General features: G+C 42.2%; 1 protein-coding gene across 2 annotated transcripts in view; it reads right to left on the bottom strand.

Moving 5' to 3' along the window:
- Positions 1–312: 312 nt before the first annotated feature.
- cep55l (centrosomal protein 55 like) overlaps positions 313–25,427 on the bottom strand; it is a 55,281-nt gene continuing 30,166 nt past the window's right edge. For both annotated transcript variants that reach the window (XM_070876823.1, XM_070876824.1), the window contains exons 4-8: positions 21,779–21,905; positions 20,547–20,863; positions 12,076–12,147; positions 4,949–5,065; positions 313–3,013 (exon numbers count right to left, since the gene is read on the bottom strand). In XM_070876823.1, coding sequence (XP_070732924.1) covers positions 2,825–3,013; positions 4,949–5,065; positions 12,076–12,147; positions 20,547–20,863; positions 21,779–21,905 — 822 coding nt within the window. In that variant the 3' untranslated portion in view covers positions 313–2,824. The remainder of the gene's footprint in view (positions 3,014–4,948; positions 5,066–12,075; positions 12,148–20,546; positions 20,864–21,778; positions 21,906–25,427) is intronic.

Below are 25,427 nucleotides of genomic sequence, written 5' to 3'. Positions count from 1 at the left end.
AATGTTATTGTCATTCCCTTTTGAGGTGTATTTCATGCTAGCGAAATAAGCATGCAGACTGGAGTCTCTCGCCACTTGTTTCATCAGTAATGTCACTAGAAGTCCAAACAGTAGATTGTTAAACAAGTCCAAGCTGTTTACTTATACATTAATTAGAAGCCAAATATTGAAAAGAACTAAAGACAGCAGATTTATAGCACGTAATTTCAGTTTGTTAGACTGCATGGAAATGAACATCACCATGTTCTTAAAGCTCTACATTGACGCGAGAAAATAAAATGAGGCCAAACCACTTATTGAATCATTTGACATTTATTAAGTTACATATCAATGGATTGGCAATGTTTGGTTTTACAAAAACAAGGATTTCCATAAGCAAAAAAGACAAATTAACTGGAATTTTCACCATTCCCAAGTATATACAGTTATAAAAAGACAAATAGCTAAAAAGTGGGAAATAAAACTTTATACAACCTGCTCTGACTTCACCTAAATAATTTAAGTTTTGTAAAAATATTGGTTTTCTGGGAGGTTACTGGCTTGCGGGTTCATATGTCAGTATTTAAGCTTTAACCATGAATTTAAACGAACCTACTAGCATTACATGCACATATAGGAGTGGAATTTGGGAGAGGTCTCTGAAAATTTGTTTGAGGGAGGAATAAAGTTGGGCAGCATAGTGTATTAGATATCATAATTCACATCTGCAATCTTCCTCCCCACTTTATCCAAGAGTTGCTTGTCTTAGCTGTGTTACCAATAGTGAGGCTCCAGCGACCAGGAGCTTCCCTACAATACTGTGCGAGGAAGAAATTGGGAAAAGCTTCAGGCCACCCATAGTGCTTGGATACCAAGAATGCCATGAGTTCAGGAACTGATTGATATCCTATCCTCCAAGATACAATGGGTGGTGAAGAAAATGATCCTTAGAAGTATGCACCTTTCAAAATGTTTATAAATTTATAAACGTTAAATAGAAGGAAACTATTGTAGTGCCATCTCTGGCACACCATGGATGCAGGCTAAATCTGAACATTGCCTACTTCAGGCTTAAGGTAGTGTAAATAAAGTAGAACAGATTCAAATTCCAATATATCCATAGAATATATTGAACAGAGACACAGTCAGGTGAAGAATGAATATGAAAGGAGGAATCTGCACCATTACCTTTCTTCAAGAGGTCAGTGAGCCCTTTTCACAAAAGGTTGTATGTTTATATCTTAAACCAAAAAGAGCATTTAAAACACCCAAAAATCTGAAGATCAAGTCTTTAAATAAATTGTTCAGAAATCATTAGAATACTTTCAACAGTAGCATTTATTCAATACTTTTTGTCTCAATATCTTGCTGTAACTTGGAGAAAAGCTGCAGTAAACCTTCCATCAGTGCTACCTGCAATAAAACCTGCATATAGTTGAAATGGAGTTGTATTCTGCTCTTCATTCGGAGCTAATACTAATTGGACACCAACAATTTAATTTAAGGTTTCTACAACAGTTTTCATCCACACTTCAGGAAAGCAAGGGATATGGGGATAGTGCAGGAACGTGGAGTTGAGGTAGAAGATCAGCCACGATCTTGTTGAATGGCAGAGCAGGCTCCTGCTCCTATTTCTTAGGTTATGTTCAGTTGACTTTTGGTGTAATGAACACTCTGTATACTATACACATCTGTGCCTGAACGTCATTACTTTTATAAGTTATCCACTGTAAATGGATAGGTAATGTGTAAAATTGTTTATTTAAAAAAATAATTGACATTGATTTTAAGACTTCCAAATAACATTCACTGATCAAGGCAGTAGGCAGCCATACAAGACACCTTACACCAGGCCTCTGAACTAGCTATTAAGCAGCGTAGGCAAGTTTTGCGGCTCGTCAGATTTGCACGAGGTCAGAAACTCCAATATGTGGAAGCACGGAGGCAGAGAACAGCAACATTTCATGTCAACACACTTGAAAGAATGGGCTTGTTGTCCAAGTTGAACAGGTTTATGGAGGAACAGAAGGTATAGTACTGCAGCTTTAAGTTACAATAAATTAAAAACAGTAAAATATATTTCATCCATCAAAAAATGATAATCCAAATAGAAACAAAAAGTGCAACAGACTAGATTTTAGATGCATAGCAAACTTACTGAATGCAAGTAATGTGAACTCTTTCACACAGTTCTACTTTCATGTGAAAATCAAACAACAAAATGCAGGGGGCAGAAAAGCAAATTTTAATGCCACTTTACTCTGTTGAAGGGGTGGCAGCAAAGCTCTAGAGTGCTAATTATTCAATTTACCCCAATTTTACTTCACCTTACCAGCTTGCTTTAATTGTGTAACTGAATACAGTTCAAGACTACACTGACCAGCAGGGCAGAGCCTTAACCAATGGAATCCGTGAATAAAGCCTAAAGAGGTTACAGGTGGGTTGTGTTTATGTAGTTTAGATAAGGGCATTGAATTCCAGAGTCTGAAATGCTGACTTTTTTTTAATTGGCAGAAATTATTTTTAGGCATGATATACTATAGACATGTCCCACTTGATTAATACAGTGAGCATTTCAAGACATAGAGATTGAATCCTGAAGAAATTTTGAGAGGTGGTCAATGCTGCTTCAAGAAACAAGGGAGAGTGAAAATTAAGCTAATCCTTCCCAAATGTATTTAAGCTGGCAAATGCGTTGAGCCAGAGTGATTAGAGTTGCTCAGCCTTCTGAATTATATTCTTACTAATGACCAAACTCATTCAATGTCCCAAATAATTTTTTCACAATGCCACAGCTTTCAGATTGCAAACTGAGAAGCAATGAGAACAAAAAAAATCATGGATTTTAGTAATTGCAATAGTCAACATGGTCTAGCAGGTCACGGTGCTGACTAGTGGGGTACTGAGTTTTGCACTTCGGACATTCCAAGAAACTCTCATCAAGGTGATTATTGGATTTTGACGAAGTCAATTTGTCTTCATCTTCACCATTTCTGTGCAACACTGGCTCTGAGAGGTGGATGTCTTGTACTTGCTGAAACAAAGATACATGTATTTTAAAATTCAATTATTTTAAATTATACAAAAAGCATTCCAGCATTCTTGAGAAGCCAAGTATTTTGCAAGTTTAAAGCTAGATTCATGTAAAAAAGAATGTTCAATCTGGATTATATGATTTGAAAAAAGTCAGAAGCCACATTACAGTAGTCATACTACCCATTTAGATCTGGAGGACAAGACTGCAGTGATTTTCAGAAAAAAATTAAAGAGTCAAATCATAAATGTTACATATTGTTTAAAGTACTCTACAAAGCAGCTATCACTTCAAATTCTCAAAATATTTGAGTTGGGTCCACCAACTCAATAAGGAAAAATAGCAGCAAACATTGTGAAACAAGAAAGCAATGGCTTGGAATTTGCGGTCCCAATGACTACGTATGCTCAATGTACGCTGTCGTATGCCTTCTGAAAGACCCCGCAAGTTCTGGATTTCTGCATACACAAAAATTCGCAACTTGCAATCTGTCAAGATATTAATCAATGATCTTCCCTCCATCATAAGATCAGAAATGGGGATGTTCGCTGATTGCAGTGTTCAGTTCCATTCGCAACTCCTCAGAAAATGAAGGAGTTCATGTCTGCATGCAGCAAGACCTGGACAATATTCAGGCTTGGGCTGAGAAGCAGCAAGTAACATTCACGCCACACAAATGCCAGGCAATGACTATCCCCAACAAGCAAGAGTCTAACCACCGCCCCATGATATTCAAAGGCATTACCATCACCAAATTCCCCCACTATCAACATCCTTGGGGGGGGGGGGTGGGGGGGGGTGGTGTCACAATTAATCAGAAACTCAAAGGCAATTAGGAATGGGCAATAAATACTGGCCATGCTAGCGACGTCCACATCCCATGAACAAATAAAAAAAATGGTGGAAGACACACTCGATGCACCATCTTTTATCTTACAATTCTTATGTTCTTACTTGGGTTACAAAAGGCTTTGGTTTATTCACATATTGGTTATCAGTTTTGATCTCCACATTTGGCCCAGTAGTGATATAATTGAGATTTATGGAATTATATATATATTTTTAAATTGGATGTGGATTTGGATATTCTAAATTGATATTGACAGTATGGATATTGAATTTCTATAAAATATGTAGCCAGACTCTGGTGCAGGAACAGTCACTCTCTAAATCAGGTCACTGGTGGATGTGCCAAGTATGTTTATATGCTATAATCCTTTAAGAGCAAAGCTGACAAGTTCTTGAGTAGGGAAAACACTAGGGCATAGAGGATGTGTGGGTTCGATAAAATCACCCAATGATGAGTCATGAGTGACCGTGGTCACTTGGTGCTTGGTTGTCTTATGGAAACAGAGGCATTTCCTGAAATTGGCCACGAGTATTTTGTTTCCCTTCCCACAGGAGGCAACATGATTAAAGCTTGGGGACACAAGATTGCACTATCTAGCCGCTTCTCACTCATCGGTTTGTATATCATATGTAAGTGGCATGAAACCCGGGAACATGTTTATGTTACAATGTATTTACAGCTCTTCTACAGTTTTTCTCGCTTCAAGTGCCACTAGTATACACATTTTTTGAATTAATGCTTTTCCTGACCCCACAAAAATCGACTTGCCCAATGTGGCTTGGGATCAGCCCCACCCCCCAAAATCTGAAAATGCCAGCTTGGTTACAGAGAAGCTGCTGGATCTCCCAGCCCCCTCCGCAAACCCCTCAAATTGGCTAGCTGTCCGTCAGCACCTCAAATCTCAGGCAACTCAGCCTGAATGTTAAAATGAGGCCAGACCATGAAAATAGTTCTGGCCCCTCGTCAGTGCCATGTTGCATGTCTCCTGGTTGCTCCACTCAGTCCTTCTGATGCACATCACACACAAAAATTAACCACATAATCTTTACAATGATTTTATTCAAGCAAATGATAGTGATCCTTACTGTATTCTGGAGCCTTGTGATCTGCTCTCGTGCCTTACGCAGCTCTTTCAAGACTTTATGCAACTGATTTTGACGATCATGTTTCTCATGCTCAAAGTCTAAAGTAATGTTCTGCATCTATAAAAAATTCAAAATGTGGTAAAAAAGTAAATTAGTAACTTCACAACTAAAAGTTAGCTTACAATAAAGCACATATTTTACATGTTGAAATGCTCATTTTCTTTGTCTTGCAAAAAAGCAGATAATTCAAGTATGGTGAAGAAAGAAGGTTTTTTAAAAAAGCTTCTGATATACCCATCCATAGCACAAAAAACAAATTTTCAATTGATAGTTTTGGTGATCAAGGTGAAGGATACTAGTGCTGAGGAATAGAACACTACTCCCCACACTAATCATTGTTGTGACGTGTGACTTCCAATAGGTAGCTTTGTACTGCAGGCCCGTGCCCATTTGCAATAAAACTGAGACCAAGAAAATTCATTAAGAGGAGACGACGAATAATGAGCTTCTGTGAATATTCTTTCTCCTACCCAATATAAAAATTAACTGCCACAGGTAAACCTGGAGTGAGACCTGCCACTGCAAGTCCACATCTCTTAAGACAATTCGAATCACAGACCAGACTGAATCATCCAACAAGTTTATTGGTAGATTGCATCATTTACAAAAGCATGCAGTAACAGCCTGGTACTGAAGTATGTTCCAGTAACAGCAGTTTTAAATCAGTTCACAAAAGGGTTAAATCGACAAACTAGTCAGTGGAGTTGCTTTAAATGGATTTCCTTGTCGATTTTTCAAACAATGGATGAACAGTTCTTGGATTGACAACAGTCACCAAATCCATACTGGTTAAGTTTGTCAGGATTACCTAATCACTTTCTAAAGAGTCACATCGTTCCTCCACATCTGCTGCAGCCAGGTCAAAGCCATGACAAGAATGTGAGGAATGCCTTTGAGAAATTACTTAACAAGCAGCAAGGTTATAAATAAACAGAGGCAGAATAGTCACTTGTAGTGTATAACAAGTGGTGTCCAGATTGTTCTATTGCTTAATAGCCGAGAGATACATATTAATTTTTCTCGCACTTGGGTGTGTTCAGTGATTATTGAACAATCACTCTATTGGCTCTGAAGGATTCTGAAGAGCATGTACCCGAGACATAAACTGAGAGCTGGTGTGTGTTGCCAGCATTTTCTGCTTATTTCGGATGTCCAGTATCTATAGTATTTTACTTTTTAAATAGTATTGGCTTGACAGTTCTTTTTGATGTACTTCATGTAGAGTTAAATAATAGCAGCTAATTTCCAAGCATGCAGCTACACCATCTATTTTGAATGTGTTATAACTTGTTTGCAACACGAAAAGTACCCAGAGATGAAACAGCTTCACACTAAACCATCTGGATGAGCTTCTATCTCTTTCCTCTCCTCCAAACTTGAAGTTAGTGGAAATAGGCATCTTATTTTTCTATGTTCCATTCTTTGTGTAAAGAGTTCAAGTGATCTGAGAGGATCCTACAAGAGGTCCTGAGCCTTGTTCTACATAATCCTCTTCCCACACTTTATAGTGATGTACTCCTTTCACTAAGTAGACAAGACAGTAAAAACTTGAGGATGTCTAAAACAAGGAGCTTTTTCAGCAATTGGATTAAGAGGATTGGAAAAAAGTGTTATATCTATTTCACTTTTGTAGTACAGTAAAGGCTTGACCTTTATAGGAAATAGGGTTAAAACATTGGTATTACTATTGATTTATGCAAATAACCATCTGACTGCCATGGTGTCAGAAGAGGGTAGATGCAAAGGAAGAGATACAAACAAGAGTTCTGGAAGAGTGGCTGTGAGAATTATCTAGTTTGTTTGGAAAAAATCATAAAATATCTACTTTCTACACAGTGAACTATGTATAAAATGGACAAAGCTCTATTTGTTGACACTGTCTGGAAGAGTATCACAGATAGGAGAAGCAGAATGTAAAACTTCTATGTTGACACCTTGCATAGATACAGAATTCAATGGCTCTCATGCTCCTGGCATCAACACGGAAGGCTGGTTTAATCAGTAGAAACCTTTGGAGCAAACGAACAGCTTAACGGCCTGTATCCAAGCTGTGCCTTCAAAAATAACTTTCTAGCTCTGGCTGAACTTGCCCCATAAAGCAGAAATGTCCTGCTTGTCCAGCGCATTGTGCGCTGAAAACCGGCTTTTGCAATACTTCCCGGGTCCGTACACTCAGTACGGACCCGGGAGCTGGAATTTCTGCCTCATTAATTTTAATTAAACTCCTCCGGTACTTTCTCCTCTTGAGCATCGCACCTTATTCTCACCTCATCGTTCTCTACTGCCTACCCAAGTACCATAAACATTTTATTACCGATATTCCTTCACTACTTTTGCTCCCTCTGCCGCAAATGGCTTCTCATCCTCAGTGATTTCAACCTCCATTTCAATTCACCTTGCTCTCTCTCCAGGAGTTCACTAGCCTCCTATCCTCCCTTAATCTCTCCCTCCACGTTAACTCCCCAACCCATAGTCATCGCCACCCCCTCGACTTTGCCATCTCTCGTGGCCTCGTTACTCTCATTGTGTCAATCGCAGATAAGACCACCTCGGACCACTTCCATGTATCGCTCTCCACCCACATCCCCCTTCCACCTCCGCCAACCCTACCTCATTCTGTGTTTGCCCCTGGAAAAAAACACTCCAACAGCACTCATGAACTCCCAACTATCCAGCCTTTGGCTCTCCATTCACCATGACATTCTGCAGCTTGTTCACACCCTAACCACCTTGATGCCCTAGTCCCTGTTAAAACAATTAATGTCTCGCACCCTGGCCGGTCCCCGGTACTGCCCTCATCTTCGCTCCCTTAAGTCCAAGGGACCGGACAACTGGTTTGGCCATTCACCACCAGATCTGGCTGGACCACATAAAGCACTATTGGGTCCTGCTCTTGTTTGCCAAAATCGCTCACTATTCCAGAATCATTCTGGAATGTAAAGATTAACCCGGCTTCTATTCTCCACTGCTGATCGTCTTTTTAAACCCCTCTCCCCAGTCTCCACCCTCACCTTCGACAATAAGTGTGAGGAGCTCATAGACTTCTTAGTCAAGATTGAGACCATCCGTTCGGCCACCTCTGTCTCTTCCCTTCCTTCCCCTAGGCCAAACTTCCTCCAAGGATCCCCCCTGCCCTAGCCCTGCCCTCACATTTTATTGCTGATCTCCCCTCATGACCTTTCCAAGCTCAACCTTCCATGAGACACACTTCCTGCTCCCTTGACCCTATTCCCACTAAACTGCTGACCACCCAACTTGCTTTTCTGGCTCACATTAGCTGACATTGTTAACTGTTCTCTCTCCGCAGGTACTGTCCCCGTCCCTCAAATCTGCCATCACCCCGCTCAAAAAAAACAACCCTTGACCCCTTCATCCTTGAAAACTATTGCCCCATCTCCAACCTCCCTTTTCTCTCCAAAGTCCTTGAAGGTGTTGTTGCCTCTCAAATCCATGTCCATCTTTCCCACATTTCCATGTTTGAATCCCTCCAATCCGATTTCTGCGCCCGCCACTGTACCGAAATGACACTCAGTCACAAATAATATCCATCGTGACTGACAAATGCAAACTATCCCTCCTCGTTCTTCTTGACTTGTCTGCAGCCTTTGACACTATCCTTCTCCAACACCTCTTCATTGTCGTCAAGCTGGGTGGGACTGCACTCGCCTGGTTCCATTCTTAGCTATCTAATTATATCCAGAGAACCACCTGCAACAGCTTCCTTCCACCCCCCCCACCCGCACCCGATACCTCTGGTGCCCGCCAAGGATCAATCGTTGGCCCACTCCTATTTCTCATCTACAGCCCCTTAGCAACATCATCCAAAAACACGTTTCCACATGTACATTGATGACACCCAGCTCTACCTCACTACTACTTCTCTCGACCCCCTCCTCGGTCTCTAAATTGCCAGACAGCTTGTTCAGATGAGCAGAAATATTCTCAAATTGAATATTGGGAAGACCGAAGCCACAAACTCCGTTCCTTCACCACTGACTCTATCCCTCTCCCCAACTTCTGTCTGAGGCTGAACCAGACTATTCTCAACCTTGGTGTCATATTTGATCCTGAAATGAGCTTTCGATCACATATCCGCAGCATAACGAAGACCAACTATTTCCAGCTCTGTAACATCGCCCGTCTCCGCCCTTGTCTCAGCTCATCTGCTGCTGAAGTCCTCATCCATGCCTTTGTTACCTCTAGACTTGACTATTCCAACTCACTCCTGGCTGGCCTCCCACATTCAACCTTATGTAAATTAGAGGTGATCCAAAACTCAGCTGCCCGTGTCCGGACTCGCACCAAGTCCTGCTCACCCATCAACCCTGTGCTCGCTGACCTACATTGGCTCCCGGTTAAGCAACGCCTCAATTTCAAAATTCTCATCCTTGTTTTCAAATCCCTGCATGGCCTCGCCCCTCCCCATCTCTAATCTCCTCCAGCCCCACACCACCACCCCACCCCCTCAAATTCGGCCCTCAAGCATCTCTGATTATAATCAACTATTGTCGGCCATGCCTTCTGTTGCCTCGGCAGAATTCCCAGCCTAAACCTCTCCCCTCCTTCAAGACGCTCCTTAAAGCCTACCTCTTTGACCAAGCTTTTGGTCACCTGCCCTAATTTCCCCTTATGTGGCTTAGTGTCTTATAATACTCTTGAAGCGCCTTGGGACATTTCACGACATTAAAGATGCTATATAAATACAAGTTGCTGTTGTTAATACTCAATAACATATTTTCTCCATTAGCTCTTCAGAGAATAAAACATCTCCCACGAATGTGTTTTATAGTGTTTAACAGTAAAGCACTCATTCACAGGGCCGACTCAGGTCTGTCACTTGAATCTATGCTGGGGAGAGGAGAAACTGCAGGGAACAAGTAAAAACAGGTGGGGTAGCTCAACATTGGAGTGGGTTACTTTATTAATGGACTGGACCATGGAGTATCAGTGAACTCCTATGAGAAAGAGTTCAACTAAAAGGAAGGAGTGAGGGTTAAAAAGTAAGTGACTCAGTTAAGGAGCAAATGTTCAGCTGAAAAACAGGAAGTGCCTAGATTAATTTAAAGAGTCGCCCACTAAGGAGAATTGGCATAGTTCTGGACTGTGTTGGAGCATCAACTACACAGGTTCAAACATTGAACTGATATCTATCCTAGTTCTGCCCTTGCATAACTTATACACATGGTCCCATGTCTTTCCTAACCTCTGCATTTAGGGTTAGGGCAATTGAAATAATCTGACTCTATGAACACAGTCAATTTTCTTTATTATTTTAAACACCGCTATTAGATGTGCAGTCTGTATTTCTCTAAAGTAAATAGACCCTGCTTCTTATGCCTATATGGATAACTGTTGCTGGGTATCATTTCTGCAGCCCTCCTTTAAACCTTTTCCAAAGCCTGTATCACACACCATGTGAGGGGGCCAAAACAGGATACAGTATTCTAAGTGAGGCCTAACCAGTCTTATACAAGGCAAAAATTGCATTTGGTATTCAACTGTTCTAGTAATGCAACCCAATACCCTCGACAGTTCTGACAAAAGAGTTAAAGTTTCAGGCTGATGACCTATGATTCTCTTTCCACAGATGCTGTCCGACATGGAGTGTTTTCAGCATTTCCTGTTTTTATTTCAGATTTCCAGCATCTGCAGCATTTTGCTTTTTCCAACCCAATACTGTTTGCTTTAACTATCCCATCAAGGTATTGGTCATGAAATTTAAAAGAATTATGCACGATAACAATTTAACTTATTCACAAACCTTCACAAATGGCTTTTGTCATATCTTTAATTCGGACTATTTTTCACATGTACATTTTATTTTGAGTTGCCAGCTTACTTCAGAACTGTGCTGGCTTTTTCTAAAGCTATTTGTAAGCTTAGGAGTTTATTATAAAGCATGTTTAAGACAAAGCACTATACTATATAAATGCAGTTTTATAATTGTTCAGAAACAAAAAAATACTTCTATATTGTTTAAGACCAAAACATTGCAGAATTGAGAAAAGCTTGAGTCTTCACTAGCTGCATATTTCAGTATCAATCTACTTTTACATAGGGCAACAAGGAACCAGTTTGTGCTGGCTATAAAAAACTGTATACATGCTGTGCCATTTTGAATCCTAGCAATAACCAATATTATTACATATTTAAAATTATAGCATGGTTTTCTGCACATCAAACGACAAAATCTAAAGCAATGCAAATTAAACTTTAAATTTGAGGTTCAATAAAAATAATCATCCTTACATCAGTGTACCTATTAAATGAAACATGATTTAAACATTAAAGTTAACACTACATTTATTTGAACATTAATCTAGTCACAATGACTTTCTGTTCTACAGTCTGGAGTGGTTGTTGAATTATTGTTGGTTTACACTCAGTTGGATGCTTTGATTTAATGGAGAGTCTGATTGGTCATCATGCTGCTTATATGTAGTTCATGTTTCAGTCATTTCCACATTACCATGCGACACATTCTGAATATCTGGTTTAATAACTTTCAAAAGGTCCAATTACAACATTGCTCCGAAACTATTTTCAAAGTGCAAGAGCTGGGTGAAACCAGACATAACAGTTATGATCTCTGACCATTTCGGGCTCACATTTAACAACCAATAACAAGCATATCAATTATAATAAAATTGTTTTGTTCACAATCCCCTTCGTCTCCACTCCTTGGCTACAGTGTTCTTTATTATTAATAAGTTTATATTATTTAAGGTTACTGTGTGCAACTTAAATTTATGACTATATCTTTGCATTTTCTTTTTAAATAAATGATACAAACATTATACAATAAGTCAACATTCAGTTTCCATTTGTCTACTACCCCGAATCACTTCAGAGCTTGCAACAGCACGGGCTTTGTTTGCTCTCAAATTGGAGGTTAAAAGAATAGATGGAAAAAAAATGAGTCAATAAACTTAAGTTACAGTTCAATGCTCCAAATATGACATCGTTCAGTTATTTTGGATTTTAAACTTGGTGAAAGAGATTTTAAAAATGCATTCAGTGGATCAAACCTCAATATATTTGCAGTTTAAGAATAGCACTGTTCATACCTGTTGTTCCATCATTCTGTTCCTCGTCTGTTCTTCTTGCTGGTTTATGGAGGACGTTTGAAGGAGCTGGTTCTACAAAAAAAAATATATAAAAATGTAGCTTTTAAATGTAAAATGGTTGATTATTAAACTAAAATTACAGGTTGGAGTAATCTTGAAATAGACATGTATACAGGATCCAAGTAGAAAATGTCTTCCAAGAAGCAACTGAAAATATCTTCGATCTACAGATTGTCTTAACAGCCTGTATTGTTGTTTTTTTTTAAAAAAGCATTTGGCCGACGTTCTGTAAATAGAAGGCGGCCAACAAAATGAAAATCTCAAAACTATGGCCTGGTGACAAACAGATGTTCCTAGGTCTCTGTGCTGGGCCATTTGATATATATTAACTATCTTGAGGAGGATATTAATAGTTCTATTAGGGATATTCACTTTGAATAAATATAGGATAAGATATGGTTCAATTTTTTTAAATTATAAAGAATTAAATGTAAAAGATTTGAAGATATTGGAAATTGATAAGACTAGATGCAATGCTTACTAAATACACGGTGCATTTAAATCCTGTGTTAATAGGTTCTTAGATTTAGGCACCATAGCCTCAAAATTGTTTCCATGATCTTTCTGTACCACCTCTGTCAGTTGGTCTTCCATCAAATACACAACTCTGAACCCCTCTTCCCACCCCACAAATGCTTCAATTTCCCCCTCACTCAGGACCTCAAGGCTCTTCTTAAAAAGGACTGTATATCCATACTTACCAGGAAGCATGACTTCTCAGGTTATTGCCCTCTGGAATAGATTTCTACTGGCAAGAAGTGTTCCAAGAACAATCACCAATTGCCTTTGAAACACGCTCCGAAGCTGACAAAAAATTAGCATAATGATCCAAATTTTATTTTAAGATTTTCTGCTAAATTTGTTGATGGATCTCCACTATGTTAAGAGGTACAAGTGTTATAATCAGTTGGAGTATCAGCTGTAGTGCAGTGGCAGAACTGTACTGTATCAGCATACCACACTACGGGCCCAAGTTTCCACATGATTCGCGTCTGATTTTTAGGAACAACTGGTGGAGAATGGACTATTTTGGAAATCGCAATTCTCCACATTTTTTTTTCTGCAGTTCGAGTCAGGTAGAACAGTTCTAGTTTAGAACAGAATTTTTTTCTTCAAAAGGGGGCGTGTCCGGCCACTGACGCCTGATTTGAAAGTTTCCACAGTAAAAATGTACTCCAAACTAAAGTAGAATGGAGCCAGTGAAGATTTTTGTAGAACTGAAAAAACCTGTTCTACACATTAAAAAATCAGGCGCAGGTTACAAATTAGGCGTCCAGAACGAGGTGGGAGGGGTGGGGGGGGGGGGGGGGGTGGGGGGAGAAAAGGGAACTCATTAAATTCGACAATAAATCCTTATTTATACTTCTACAAATAAATCCAACCTGAATAAACATTTATAAGCCAAGAAAAGATTAAATAAACCATCTTCCTACCTGTGTGAAAGTGCTTCAGCCAGGGAGAATTCTGCAGCCGTTCGTGCCGCTGAGCAGGAGGGGAGGTGGGGGGGGGGGAAGAAAGCCGTTCGTGTCGCTGAGCCGGAGGGAGGGGAGAGAGAGAGAGAGAGAGAGAGAGAGAGAGAGAGAGAGAGAGAGAGAGAGAGAGAGAGAGAGAGAGAGAGAGAGAGAGAGAGGGCGAGAGGGCGAGAGGGCGAGAGGGCGAGAGGGCGAGAGGGCGAGAGGGCGAGAGAGAGAGAGAGAGAGAGAGAGAGAGAGAGAGAGTGAGTGAGTGAGTGAGTGAGTGGGGGGAAGCGGGTGTCGGGTCGGGTCTGGTCGGCGGGGGGGGGGGGAGCAGGTGTCGGGTCAGGTCTGGTCGGCTGGGGGGGAGCGGGTGTCGGGGTCTGGTCGGCGGGGGCGGGAGCGGGTGTCGGGTCTGGTCCGGAGGCAGGGGGGAGCGGGTGTCGGGTTCGGTTGGGGGCAGGAGCTGGCCGTGGGAGGAGCCTTATTCACGCAGCCCCAGTGAGGCCATTCAGCCAGGGCTAGGGGCTGCGTGCTTCGGGCCCCTCCCACACAGTTTGGCGCCTGGAGCTACTGCACTTGCGTGCCGACTGTAGCGCGCATGTGCAGAGGTCCCGGCACTGTTTTCAGCGCAGGGACCTGGCTCCGCCCCCCCCACAGCTCGTGCTGGCTGCGCCGAGGGCCAGAGGACCTGTAAGTAGGTGGAGAATACAGAGGATTTTTTTAGGCGCCGTTTTAGGCGCGAAAAACGGGCGCCCAGCTCGGAGGGGCGCCCGTTTTTTTTCTTGTGGAAACTTGGGCCCTACAATACCATCTGATGCAGTAAATCAATTGATTGTGATGCTCTACATTAAAGATGCATTTTAACAATCATTTTTGAGAACGATTTACAAAATATTCAAGAAAGATTAATCTTACTAGTTCTCTACTAGTAAGTGCACAGTGCATTTCAACAGCATTCATCTGTTTATTTTCAGAATGATTCTTCCAATTTCACAAGTGTCGCATTCCATGCCACGTTCCTAGGTTTAACTATGGTGAAGGATTCAAAACATCAAAACAAGAAGCTAGCAGTTAGAAAGGAAGTCAGAGGAAACTTTTCATCCAAAAGGTAATCAAGCTGTGGAATAAGTTGCCAAATTGAAGTAAATAGTAAAAATGCGTTCAAGAGAGAAGGGATAGGGGAACATGGGGAGATAATGTGTAGTTAGAATTGATTTATGAAAAAGAAATGGTCATGTTTGGTCTGAATGTCCATTTCCTGAAGATCTGATGCCTTACACCAATTACAATGCACAAAAGCCTACACTGATAGAGACCCATTCCACAATCCACCATGCAGAGCGCACGCTCAGAAGATGCACCGCAAACCAGCTTTAAGAAATCAAATTGGCAGCAAAGGATTTAAAGGCACTAGAGAAGTAATTTTAGATAAACTTCCAAATGAGATTGCTCTGACTTTCACCGTTTTCAATGAGAAATGAGTTTAATTAATATGGAGTTTGAATGTGCTAAAGTGCATTGACACCCCCCGCCCCACCCCGCCCCAATATACACCCAGATGTTCGAGAACATCACACGAGTTGGATGCTCAACGGTTCACATGCAATACTCTAGGGAATGCAATTGTCAACCCATGTTAAAGAGGTATGCGTAGACAGTATGACTCCAGGCTGGACACTCGCACCTCTCTTTTAAAAAAAAGATACCAGTTTTAAAAGTATAATTGTAGCACAAAATGCCAGGACTGTACATCAAGAGAGCGGGAGCAGCAGGGAGGTTAAAAGGCAGCACCCGAGACCAGCGCCGAAAACGGGAGCAGCGGGGAAGATAAACGGCAGCAGCCGAGGCCGGTGCCGAGAGCGGGAACAGCAGGGAGGTTAAAAGGCAGCACCTGAGGCCAGTGTCGAGAGCGGAAACAGCAGGGAGGTTAAAAGGCAGCACCTGAGGCCAGTGTCGAGAGCGGAAACAGCAGGGAGGTTAAAAGGCAGCACCTGAGGCCAGTGTCGAGAGCGGAAACAGCAGGGAGGTTAAAAGGCAGCACCTGAGGCCAGTGTCGAGAGCGGAAACAGCAGGGAGGTTAAAAGGCAGCACCTGAGGCCAGTGTCGAGAGCGGAAACAGCAGGGAGGTTAAAAGGCAGCACCCGAGGCCGGTGCCGAGAGCGGGAACAGCAGGGAGGTTAAAAGGCAGCACCTGAGGCCAGTGCCGAGAGCGGGAACAGCAGGGAGGTTAAAAGGCAGCACCTGAGGCCAGTGCCGAGAGCGGGAACAGCAGGGAGGTTAAAAGGCAGCACCTGAGGCCAGTGTCGAGAGCGGAAACAGCAGGGAGGTTAAAAGGCAGCACCTGAGGCCAGTGCCGAGAGCGGGAACAGCAGGGAGGTTAAAAGGCAGCACCTGAGGCCGGTGCCGAGAGCGGAAACAGCAGGGAGGTTAAAAGGCAGCACCTGAGGCCAGTGTCGAGAGCGGAAACAGCAGGGAGGTTAAAAGGCAGCACCTGAGGCCAGTGTCGAGAGCGGAAACAGCAGGGAGGTTAAAAGGCAGCACCTGAGGCCAGTGTCGAGAGCGGAAACAGCAGGGAGGTTAAAAGGCAGCACCCGAGGCCGGTGCCGAGAGCGGAAACAGCAGGGAGGTTAAAAGGCAGCACCTGAGGCCAGTGCCGAGAGCACGAACAGCAGGGAGGTTAAAAGGCAGCACCCGAGGCCAGTGCCGAGAGCGGAAACAGCAGGGAGGTTAAAAGGCAGCACCTGAGGCCAGTGTCGAGAGCGCGAACAGCAGGGAGGTTAAAAGGCAGCACCTGAGGCCAGTGCCGAGAGCACGAACAGCAGGGAGGTTAAAAGGCAGCACCTGAGGCCAGTGCCGAGAGCACGAACAGCAGGGAGGTTAAAAGGCAGCACCCGAGGCCGGTGCCGAGAGCGCGAACAGCAGGGAGGTTAAAAGGCAGCACCTGAGGCCAGTGTCGAGAGCGGGAACAGCTAGCTGGGAGCAAATGGACCAGTGAGGTGAAAAAAATAAAAATCAAAGTGTGACATCACAAGAAAGGTAAGTATTTCCCTCTTTTTTGTTCTAAACGTGGGCATTGATTTAAATTAAGATAATTGATATTTCAAAACTTGCCAACCTAATTAAATAAAATACACCAGAGATGGCAGGGCAGGCGATGTGTTGCAGCTGCAGCATGTGGGAGCTGGTGGACACCAGTGTGATCCAGTAAATGTTGGCGGCTCGAGAAACTTCGGCAGAGTTGAGGAGCCGGAGTCCAAGCTTCAGACACTGCGATACATCAGGGAGGGGGAAGAGAGTTACCTGGACGTCATGTTCCTGGAGGCAGTCATACCCCTTAGGTTAAATACTTCAAATTTGTTCTGATGTCAGAGACAGGAGGGTGTGACTTCAAATGAGGCAGATATGGGGATCCAAAAGGTATTAGAGGAGCCTCAGCACTTGTCCAACAGGTATGAGGTTCTGCTCCCTATGTGGACAAGAGCAGGGACTTTCAGGGAGGATGAGCAAACTGACCACAGCACCATGGTACAGGGGGCCATTCAAGTTGGGGGAATAAAAAGTAATGTAGTAATGGTAGGGGACAATATAGTTAGGGAGATAGATACTGTTCTTGTTAAGTATCGAATAACTCCACGAGGCTAAGTACAGTGAACTAGTTCAGGCATTACCTTATTCCAGTTTATTTATTCTCAAAGTGAGGATTCAACATGGCTGCCAACATTATATACATGGCTTGCACATGTCTGCCAGTGACCATTAGGACTCCGACAGTCACGCCCTCCGGTGGCAGGTAAAACCCAGTTAACATACATAACAGTTCTCTGCAGCTGAGAGGGAGAGTCCCGAAGGCTGTGCTGCCTACCCAGTGCCAGGGTTAAGGATATCTCCTCTGGGCTAGAGAGGAACTTGGAGTGGGAGGGGAAAGATCCAGTTGTCATGGTCCACATTAGGTACAAACAACATAGGTAGGACAAAGAAAGAGGTTCTGCTAAGGGAGTATAAACAGCTAGGCACTATATTTAAAAAGCAGAACCACTAAAAAGGTAATAAATCTCTGGATTACTACCTGAGCTACAAGCAAATTGTCACAGGGTAAATAAAATCAGAGCGATGAATGCATGGCTCAAAGATTGGTGTGGGAGAAATGGGTTTCAATTCATGGGGCACTGCCACCAATAATGGGGAAAGAGGAGCTGTTCCGTTGGGGCAGGCTTCACTTGAACCATGCTGGGACCAGTATCCTAGCAAATCGTATAACTAGGGCTGTAGAGAGGGCTTTAAACTAAATGTGTGGGGGGGGTGCGGGAGGTTCAGATGAGGGGAACTATAAAAAGTCAAAAAGAGAAAAGGAGAAGGCAATAGTGCAGGGTAGCGATAGGGGGAATGACAACCAGCGTGTGACAGGAAGGGACAGAGCATATTAAACATGAGTGCACAAGTAGAGTCAGAGTAGGGGAAAATGGTTAAAAAGACAAAATTAAAAGCTCTTTATCCGAATGTACACAGCATTCATAACAAAATAAGATGAGTTGACGGCACAAATAAAAATAAATGGGTATGATCTGACAGCCATTAGAGACGTGAGGTGACCAAACTGGGAACTGAATATTATGGGGTATTGCGCCATTTCGGAAGGATAGACAGAAAGGAAAAGGAGGTGGGGTAGCTCTGTTAATAAAGGATGAGATCAATGTAGTAGCAAGAAATGATACTGGCTCAGAAGATCAAGATGTAGAATCAGTTTGGGTGGATACAAGAAATAAGAAGGGAGAGAAGTCACTGGTGGGAATAGCCTACAGGCCCCCTAACAGTAGCTACACTGTAGGACAGAGTACAAATCAAGAAATAATGGAGGCGTGCAAGAAAGGATCCTCCAGGGAAGAGTGATCATAGCATATTAGAATTTCAAATTCAATATGTGGGTGAGAAATTTGGGTCTCAAACTAGTGCCCTGAACTTAAATAAAGGCAATTACAAAATATGAACACAGATTTGGCTAAAATGGACTAGGAAAATAGATTAAGGGGTAAGACAGGTAAATTTGCTAGAGTGCTTTGAGAATGTAACGAGCAAGGTGCAGGTGCAGCAGGTAATCAGGAAGGCAAATGGAATGTTGACCTTCATTGCGAGAGGGATGGAGTACAAAAGCAGGGAGGTCCTGCTGCAACTGTATAGGGTATTGGTGAGGCCGCACCTGGAGTACTGCGTGCAGTTTTGGTCACCTTTCTTAAGGATATACTAGCTTTGGAGGGGGTACAGAGACGATTCATTAGGCTGATTCCGGAGATGAGGGGGTTATCTTATGATGATAGATTGAGTAGACTGGGTCTTTACTCGGAGTTCAGAAGGATGAGGGGTGATCTTATAGAAACATTTAAAATAATGAAAGGGATAGACAAGATAGAGGCAGAGAGGTTGTTTCCACTGGTCGGGGAGACTAGAACTAGGGGGCACAGCCTCAAAATACGGGGGAGCCAATTTAAAACCGAGTTGAGAAGGAATTTCTTCTCCCAGAGGGTTGTGAATCTGTGCAATTCTCTGCCCAAGGAAGCAGTTGAGGCTAGCTCATTGAATGTATTCAAATCACAGATAGATAGATTTTTAACCAATAAGGGAATTAAGGGTTATGGGGAGCGGGTGGGTAAGTGGAGCTGAGTCCACGGCCAGATCAGCCATGATCTTGTTGAATGGCGGAGCAGGCTCGAGGGGCTAGATGGCCTACTCTTGTTCCTAATTCTTATGTTCTTATAAAGGGGAACCAGTAGATGTAGTGCATTTGGATTTCCAGAAGGCATTTGATAAGGTGCCACATAAAAGGTTACTGCACAAGAGCTCACAGGGTTGGGGATAATATATTAGCATGGAGAGAGGATTGGCTAACGAACAGAAAACAGAATTGGGATAAATGGGTAATTTTCCGGTTGGAAAATGTTAACTAGTGGGGTGCCACAGGGATCGGTGCTGGCGCCTCAACTATTTACAATCTATATTAAATGACTTGGATGAAGAGACTGAGTGCATTGTAGCCAAATTTGCTGACGATACAAAGATAGATGGGAAAGCAAGTTGTGAGGAGGACAGAGTCTGCTAAGGGATATAAATAGGTTAAGTGAGTGGGTAAAAATTTGGCATAAGGAGGATAATGTGGGAAAATGTGAGGTCATCCACTTTGGTAGGAAAAATAAAAAATTATTTAAATAGATACTGCAAAATGCTGCAGTACAGAGGAATCTGGGGGCTCCTTGTACATGAAACACCAAAAGTTAGCATGCAAGTACAGCAAGTAATTACAAAGGCAAATGGAATGTTAGCCTTTATTGCAAGGGTGATGGAGTATAAAAGTAGGGCAGTCTTGCTACAACTGTACAGGGTGTTGGTGAGACCACATCTGGAATACTGTGTACAGTTTTGGTCTCCTTATTAAAAAGGGATATACTTCCATTGGAGGCAGTTCAGAGAAGGTTCACGAGGTTAATTCCTGAGATGTCTTACGAGGAAAGGTTGAGCAGGTTGTGGCTATACTCATTGGAATTTAGAAGAATGAGAGGTGATCTTATTGAAACGTACAAGATTCTGCGGGAGCTTGACAGGGTAGATGCAAAGAGGATGTTTCCCTTCATGGGGAAATCTAGAACTAGGGGGCATAGTTTCAGAAGAAGGGGTCGCACATTTAAAACAGAGATGAGAAGGAATTTCTTCTGAGGGTTGTGAATCTTTGGAATTCTCTACCCGGGAGAGCTGTGGAGGCTGGGGCATTGAATATATTTAAGGTTGAGAGAGACAGATTTTTGAATGACTGGAGAGTCTAGGGTTGGGGGAGAGGGCAGGAAATTGGAGGTGTGGCCAAGATCAGATCAGCCATGATCTTATTGAATGGTGGAGCAGGATCAAGTGACCAAATGTCCTACTCTTGCTCCTATTTCTTATGATCATGAAAATCAATTGAATTTTTACCTGATACAAAAGGTCAGATGATCTTTTTTTCTCCTCTTCATATTGGGCTTTTAAGGTTTCCAACTCAGTTTGAAGTTTGGGCATTTTTTCAATTGAGCACTTCTTTTCTTCTTCAGCTTTCCATTTGCTACAACCTTGTTCTGCCTGTAGTTTGATACTTAGGACCTTGACTTCCAAACTCTTCTCTTCATAATGCTTTTTCATATCGGAAAGCTCCGAATTCAGTCGCTCTGCAATTTCATGCTGTGCTTCAAAATCTTTTTTAGCAGATAAAAGAAGTCGGTCGTAGTATTTTTGTTTATCTTCTAGCAGTTGATCTGCATGAACACCAAAACATGTCATTTAAGTCTGATACACAGGAGAAAGAAACTTTAAAAACAAGGTGCTTATCATCACAGGTACCAAAATAGCTAACATAGCCACAACTCCTATATTACATTTATCCCTACACATGCACTTGAAAGAATATGCTGCAATATTGTATTGTAAAAAATACATACTTACTGTGAGATTAAAATAAGTTTTGATGCTAAGTATAGCAAGACTAATTGATTGCAAATCTTCAGACTCGTCAACAGTGAAAATATTAGAAACATGGCTACAAACAAATCAACTACTTCTGGAAGTCGAATACATCCAAAGACTCTGACTGAAATAATAACAACGAGAGACTGCTTTAATGGCAGAAAAAGAACGAAAGACTCGCCTGGAGCCACATTTTAAAGAGTGGGAAGATGTTTGTTGATGCCAGTGGGAGCAAGAGGAAAAATACAGATATAAGAAAAGCATTTAAAAGGCTTTTTTGGACAATGTGCCTAGTAGAGGACAAATGAATCAAGTGATACTTCACAGTAAATAAAAGGGTAGCAATACAAGTCAAGTGATTCAGATGCCTTAAAATCATAGATGAGAAGAGTGATTTGTACTGGTCATTCAAAACCTATTGTGGTCTCATTATTCATGGCAAGTTCTGCATTACTTGGTATTTACAAGGTTGAAAATTATTTTTGAACAAGATGTTGCAGTTCACATTTTCATTTGAAGAGAAAAGTGCCATATAAAATAGAAAAGGGGGTACAGTCAATCATTCTTGTTGCTCACAGCTTACAATATTACCAGGTAAAATTATGAAAATACTCTTTCTTGCATGCACGTTACAAAGATGCATCTAAGATGTGTGATGTTATACATGGTTACTTTATTTGTGTTACAGGAATGATGCAGCTCCATACTTTCTGCTTTGGAGTCACAATGTTGACCAGTTTGTTGCTCCAACTCAAATATCCGGGCCAGCAACCCCCTGACATATGCCTCGCGTTGCTGGTCATAAACCAGCCACTGCTGGTTTTTCTCAAGAGCCTAGAAAACCAAAAGCAGTTGTTATTTATGGCTTGCATTACCAGCTGACATATGCCCTTCATTAAGTTACAAAAACATGCATACACATATAGGTCATTGGGTATAAATAAAGATAATTACAAATACTGGAATTCTAAAGGAGTTTTTTTTTTTAAAATGCACAGGTCAGCATTTGAAAGACAAGATCCAACCAAAAACACAACCTTTATTTCTCGATCAGAGGCTGAACTGTAAAGATTTTCCTGCATTTGTCATTTTAGGTCCCAGCCAGCCACACACCATAAATATTTGTTCCATGATCAACAACTGGTTGCAATAAGCACTACACTTTTTCAATATGTATTAATTTTATGAAGACAAGTCAGTCCACAGGTCAGTGGAAGAAGCATGTGAAGCCTTGGCGCTGAGACCCGAAAAACGGACACATTTAAGCTACTTCACACAACACCCAGCTGTCAGCTGAGGAGCAGCATTGACATATGGATGGGAATAGGGTGCATAACTTGTGTGTCAGGGAGAGCTAGCATACCAAAGAGGAACAAGGCACGTACCTGCCTTGGGTCAGAGAAAAATAGCTTACCAAAGCTGTGAAAATATATAAACAATGGTGGGTAGGATAAATATTTTATAATCAAACAGTAATTTAATTGGACATTTAATAAAATCTTACCAAGAGATTCTTGAAAGTCATCTGCATTTTTATTGGAGTTTTTCTTCATCTAGCGCTTCCTCATATTTGCCACACTTTACATCAAAAGCTACAACATTCAAGGCTATAAATAATGGGATAGGATCGGCTACAGATAGTGTAAAACAGTGTGATGTCCTTTTGTGACATCTAGTAGAGAACTTAAGTGCTGCTGTAACCACAAGTAAGCTTTTACACTCCGACAAAGCAGCAAGGTCTCTCCTATCCCCATCTAAATCTGGTGGTGTTTAAGCCATAGAACTGATTGAGTGAACTATGCGCAGATTCATAAAGAACATAAGAAATAGGAGCAGGAGTAGGCCGTTCAACCCCTCAAGCCAGCTCTGCCATTCAATAAGATCATGGCTGAATTTCTACCACAACTGCACTATCCCTATATCCCTTGATAACTTTAATATCCAAAAATCTATCGATCTCTGTCTTGAATATACTCAACCACTGAGCCTCCGCAGCCCTCTGGGGTAGAGAATTCCAAAGATTCACCACCCTCTCAGTGAAGAAATTTCTCCTCATCTCAGTCTTAAATAGATGACCCCATATTCAGAGACTGTGACCCCTGGTTCTAAACTCCCCAGCCAGGGAAAACATCCTCCCTGTCAAGCCCTGTAAGCATTTTGTATGTTTCAATGAGATCATCTCTCATTCTTCTAAACTCTAGAGAATGCAGGCCTCATCTACTCAATCTCTCCTCATAGGACAATCCCCCTGTCCCAGGAATCAGTCTGGTGAACCATCATTGCACTCCCTCCATGGCAAGTATATCCTTCCTTGGGTAAGGAGACCAAAACAGTACACAATATTCCAGGTGTGATCTCACCAGGGACCGAAATAATTGCAGGAAGATGTCTTTACTCTTGTACTCAAATCCTCTTCCAATAAAGGCCAACATACCATTTGATTTCTTAATTGCTTGCTGTACCTGCATGTTAACTTTGTGATTTGTGTACAGGGACACCCAGGTCCCTCTGAACACCAATATTTCCTAATGTCTCACCATTTAAAATATACTCTGCTTTTCTATTTTTCCTACCAAAGTGGATAACTTCACATTTCTCCACATTATATTCCATATGCCATGTTCTTGCCCACTCACTTAGCCTGTCAAAGCCCCTTTGCATCCTCCTCACAACTTACATTCCCATCTAGCTTTGCATCATCAGCACACTTGGATATATTACATTTGGTCCCCTCAACAACTTGTATTTATATAGCGCCTTTAACATAGTAAAAGATCCTAAGGCGCTTCACAGGAGCGTTATAAGACAAAATAAATAAATTTGACACCGAGCCACACAAGAAGAAATTACAGCAGATGACCAAAGGGTCAAAGAGGTAGGTTTTAAAGTACGTCTTACAGGAGAAAAAAAAGAGGTAGAGAGGTGGAGAGATTTAGGGAGGGAGTTTCAGAGGGAGGCAGCTGAAGGCACAGCCACCAATGGTTGAGCAGTTATAATCAGGGAGTCGAGAGGTAACAAAGGCATGGATGAGGTTTTCAGCAGATGAGCTGAGGCAGGGGCGGAAATGAGCAATGTTAGAGGTGGAAATAGGTGGTTTTAGTTATGCTGCAGATGTGTGACCGGAGGCTCATTTCAGCGTCAAATATGACGCCTAGGTTGCAAATAGTCTGGTTCAGGCTCAGACAAATTCTAGGGAGAGGTATGGAATTGGTGGCCAGGGAACACGGGACAAAAGACAATGGCTTCGGTCTTCCCAACATTCAACAGGAGAACATTTCTGCTCATCCAATACAGGATGTCAGACAAGCAGCCTGACAATTTAGAGACAATGGAGGGGTTGAGAGAAAGTGGTGGTGAAGTGGTGGTGTCGTCAGCATAAATGTGGAAACTGACGCTGTGTTTTCAGATGATGTCACCAAGGGGCAGCATATAGATGATAAACAGGAGGGAGCCAAGGATAGATCCTTGGAGGACACGATGCGGGAGTGGGAAGAGAAGCCATTACAGGTGATTTTCTGGCTGGACAATGGTGGAGAGGAGGATGGAGTGGTCAACCGTGTCAAAACTGCAGACAGGTCAAGAAGGGATAGTTTACCTTTGTCAGTCACAAAGAATGTCATTTGCGACTTTGATGAAAGCTGTTTTGCTACTGTGGCAGGGGCAGAAACCAAATTGAAGGGATTCAAACATGGAGTTAAGGGAAAGAGGGGCACAGATTTGGGAGACAACACATTCAAGGACTAGAGAGGAAAAGGAGGTTGGAAATAGAAACATAGGGCCCAAGTTTCCACATGATTTGCGCCTGATTTTTAGGAGCAACTGGTGGAGAACGGACTATCTTAGAAATCGCAATTCACCACATTTTTTTTTCTGCAGTTCTAGTCAGGTAGAACAGTTCTACTTTGGAACAGAATTTTTTCTTCAAAAGGGGGCGTGTCCGGCCACTGATGCCTGATTTCAAAGTTTCCACAGTGAAAATGTACTCCAAACTAAAGTAGAATGGAGCAAGTGAAGATTTTTGTAGAACTGAAAAAACCTGTTCTACACATTAAAAAACCAGGCGCAGGTTACAAATTAGGCGTCCAAAACGAGGTTGGGGGGGGGGGGGGGGGGGGTGGGGAAGGGAAGTCATTAAATTCTATAATAAATCCTTATTTATACTTCTACAAATAAATCCAACCTGAATAAACATTTATAAGCCAAGAAAAGATTAAATAAACCATCTTCCTACCTGTGAAAGTGCTTCAGGCAGGCCTTTCAGGACCGAAGGCTGAACTGTCCCCGGCACCAGAGTGGGAGGGGGGAAAAAGAGGGAGGGGGGAGGGGGGAAAAAAGAGGGAGGGGGAGGGGGAAAAA

This window comes from Pristiophorus japonicus, chromosome 3, assembly GCF_044704955.1.
Source record: "Pristiophorus japonicus isolate sPriJap1 chromosome 3, sPriJap1.hap1, whole genome shotgun sequence".
Lineage (NCBI taxonomy): Eukaryota > Metazoa > Chordata > Chondrichthyes > Pristiophoridae > Pristiophorus > Pristiophorus japonicus.
Note: the sequence above shows the minus strand (reverse complement) of the source record. Positions and strands in the feature narration are given on the sequence as shown.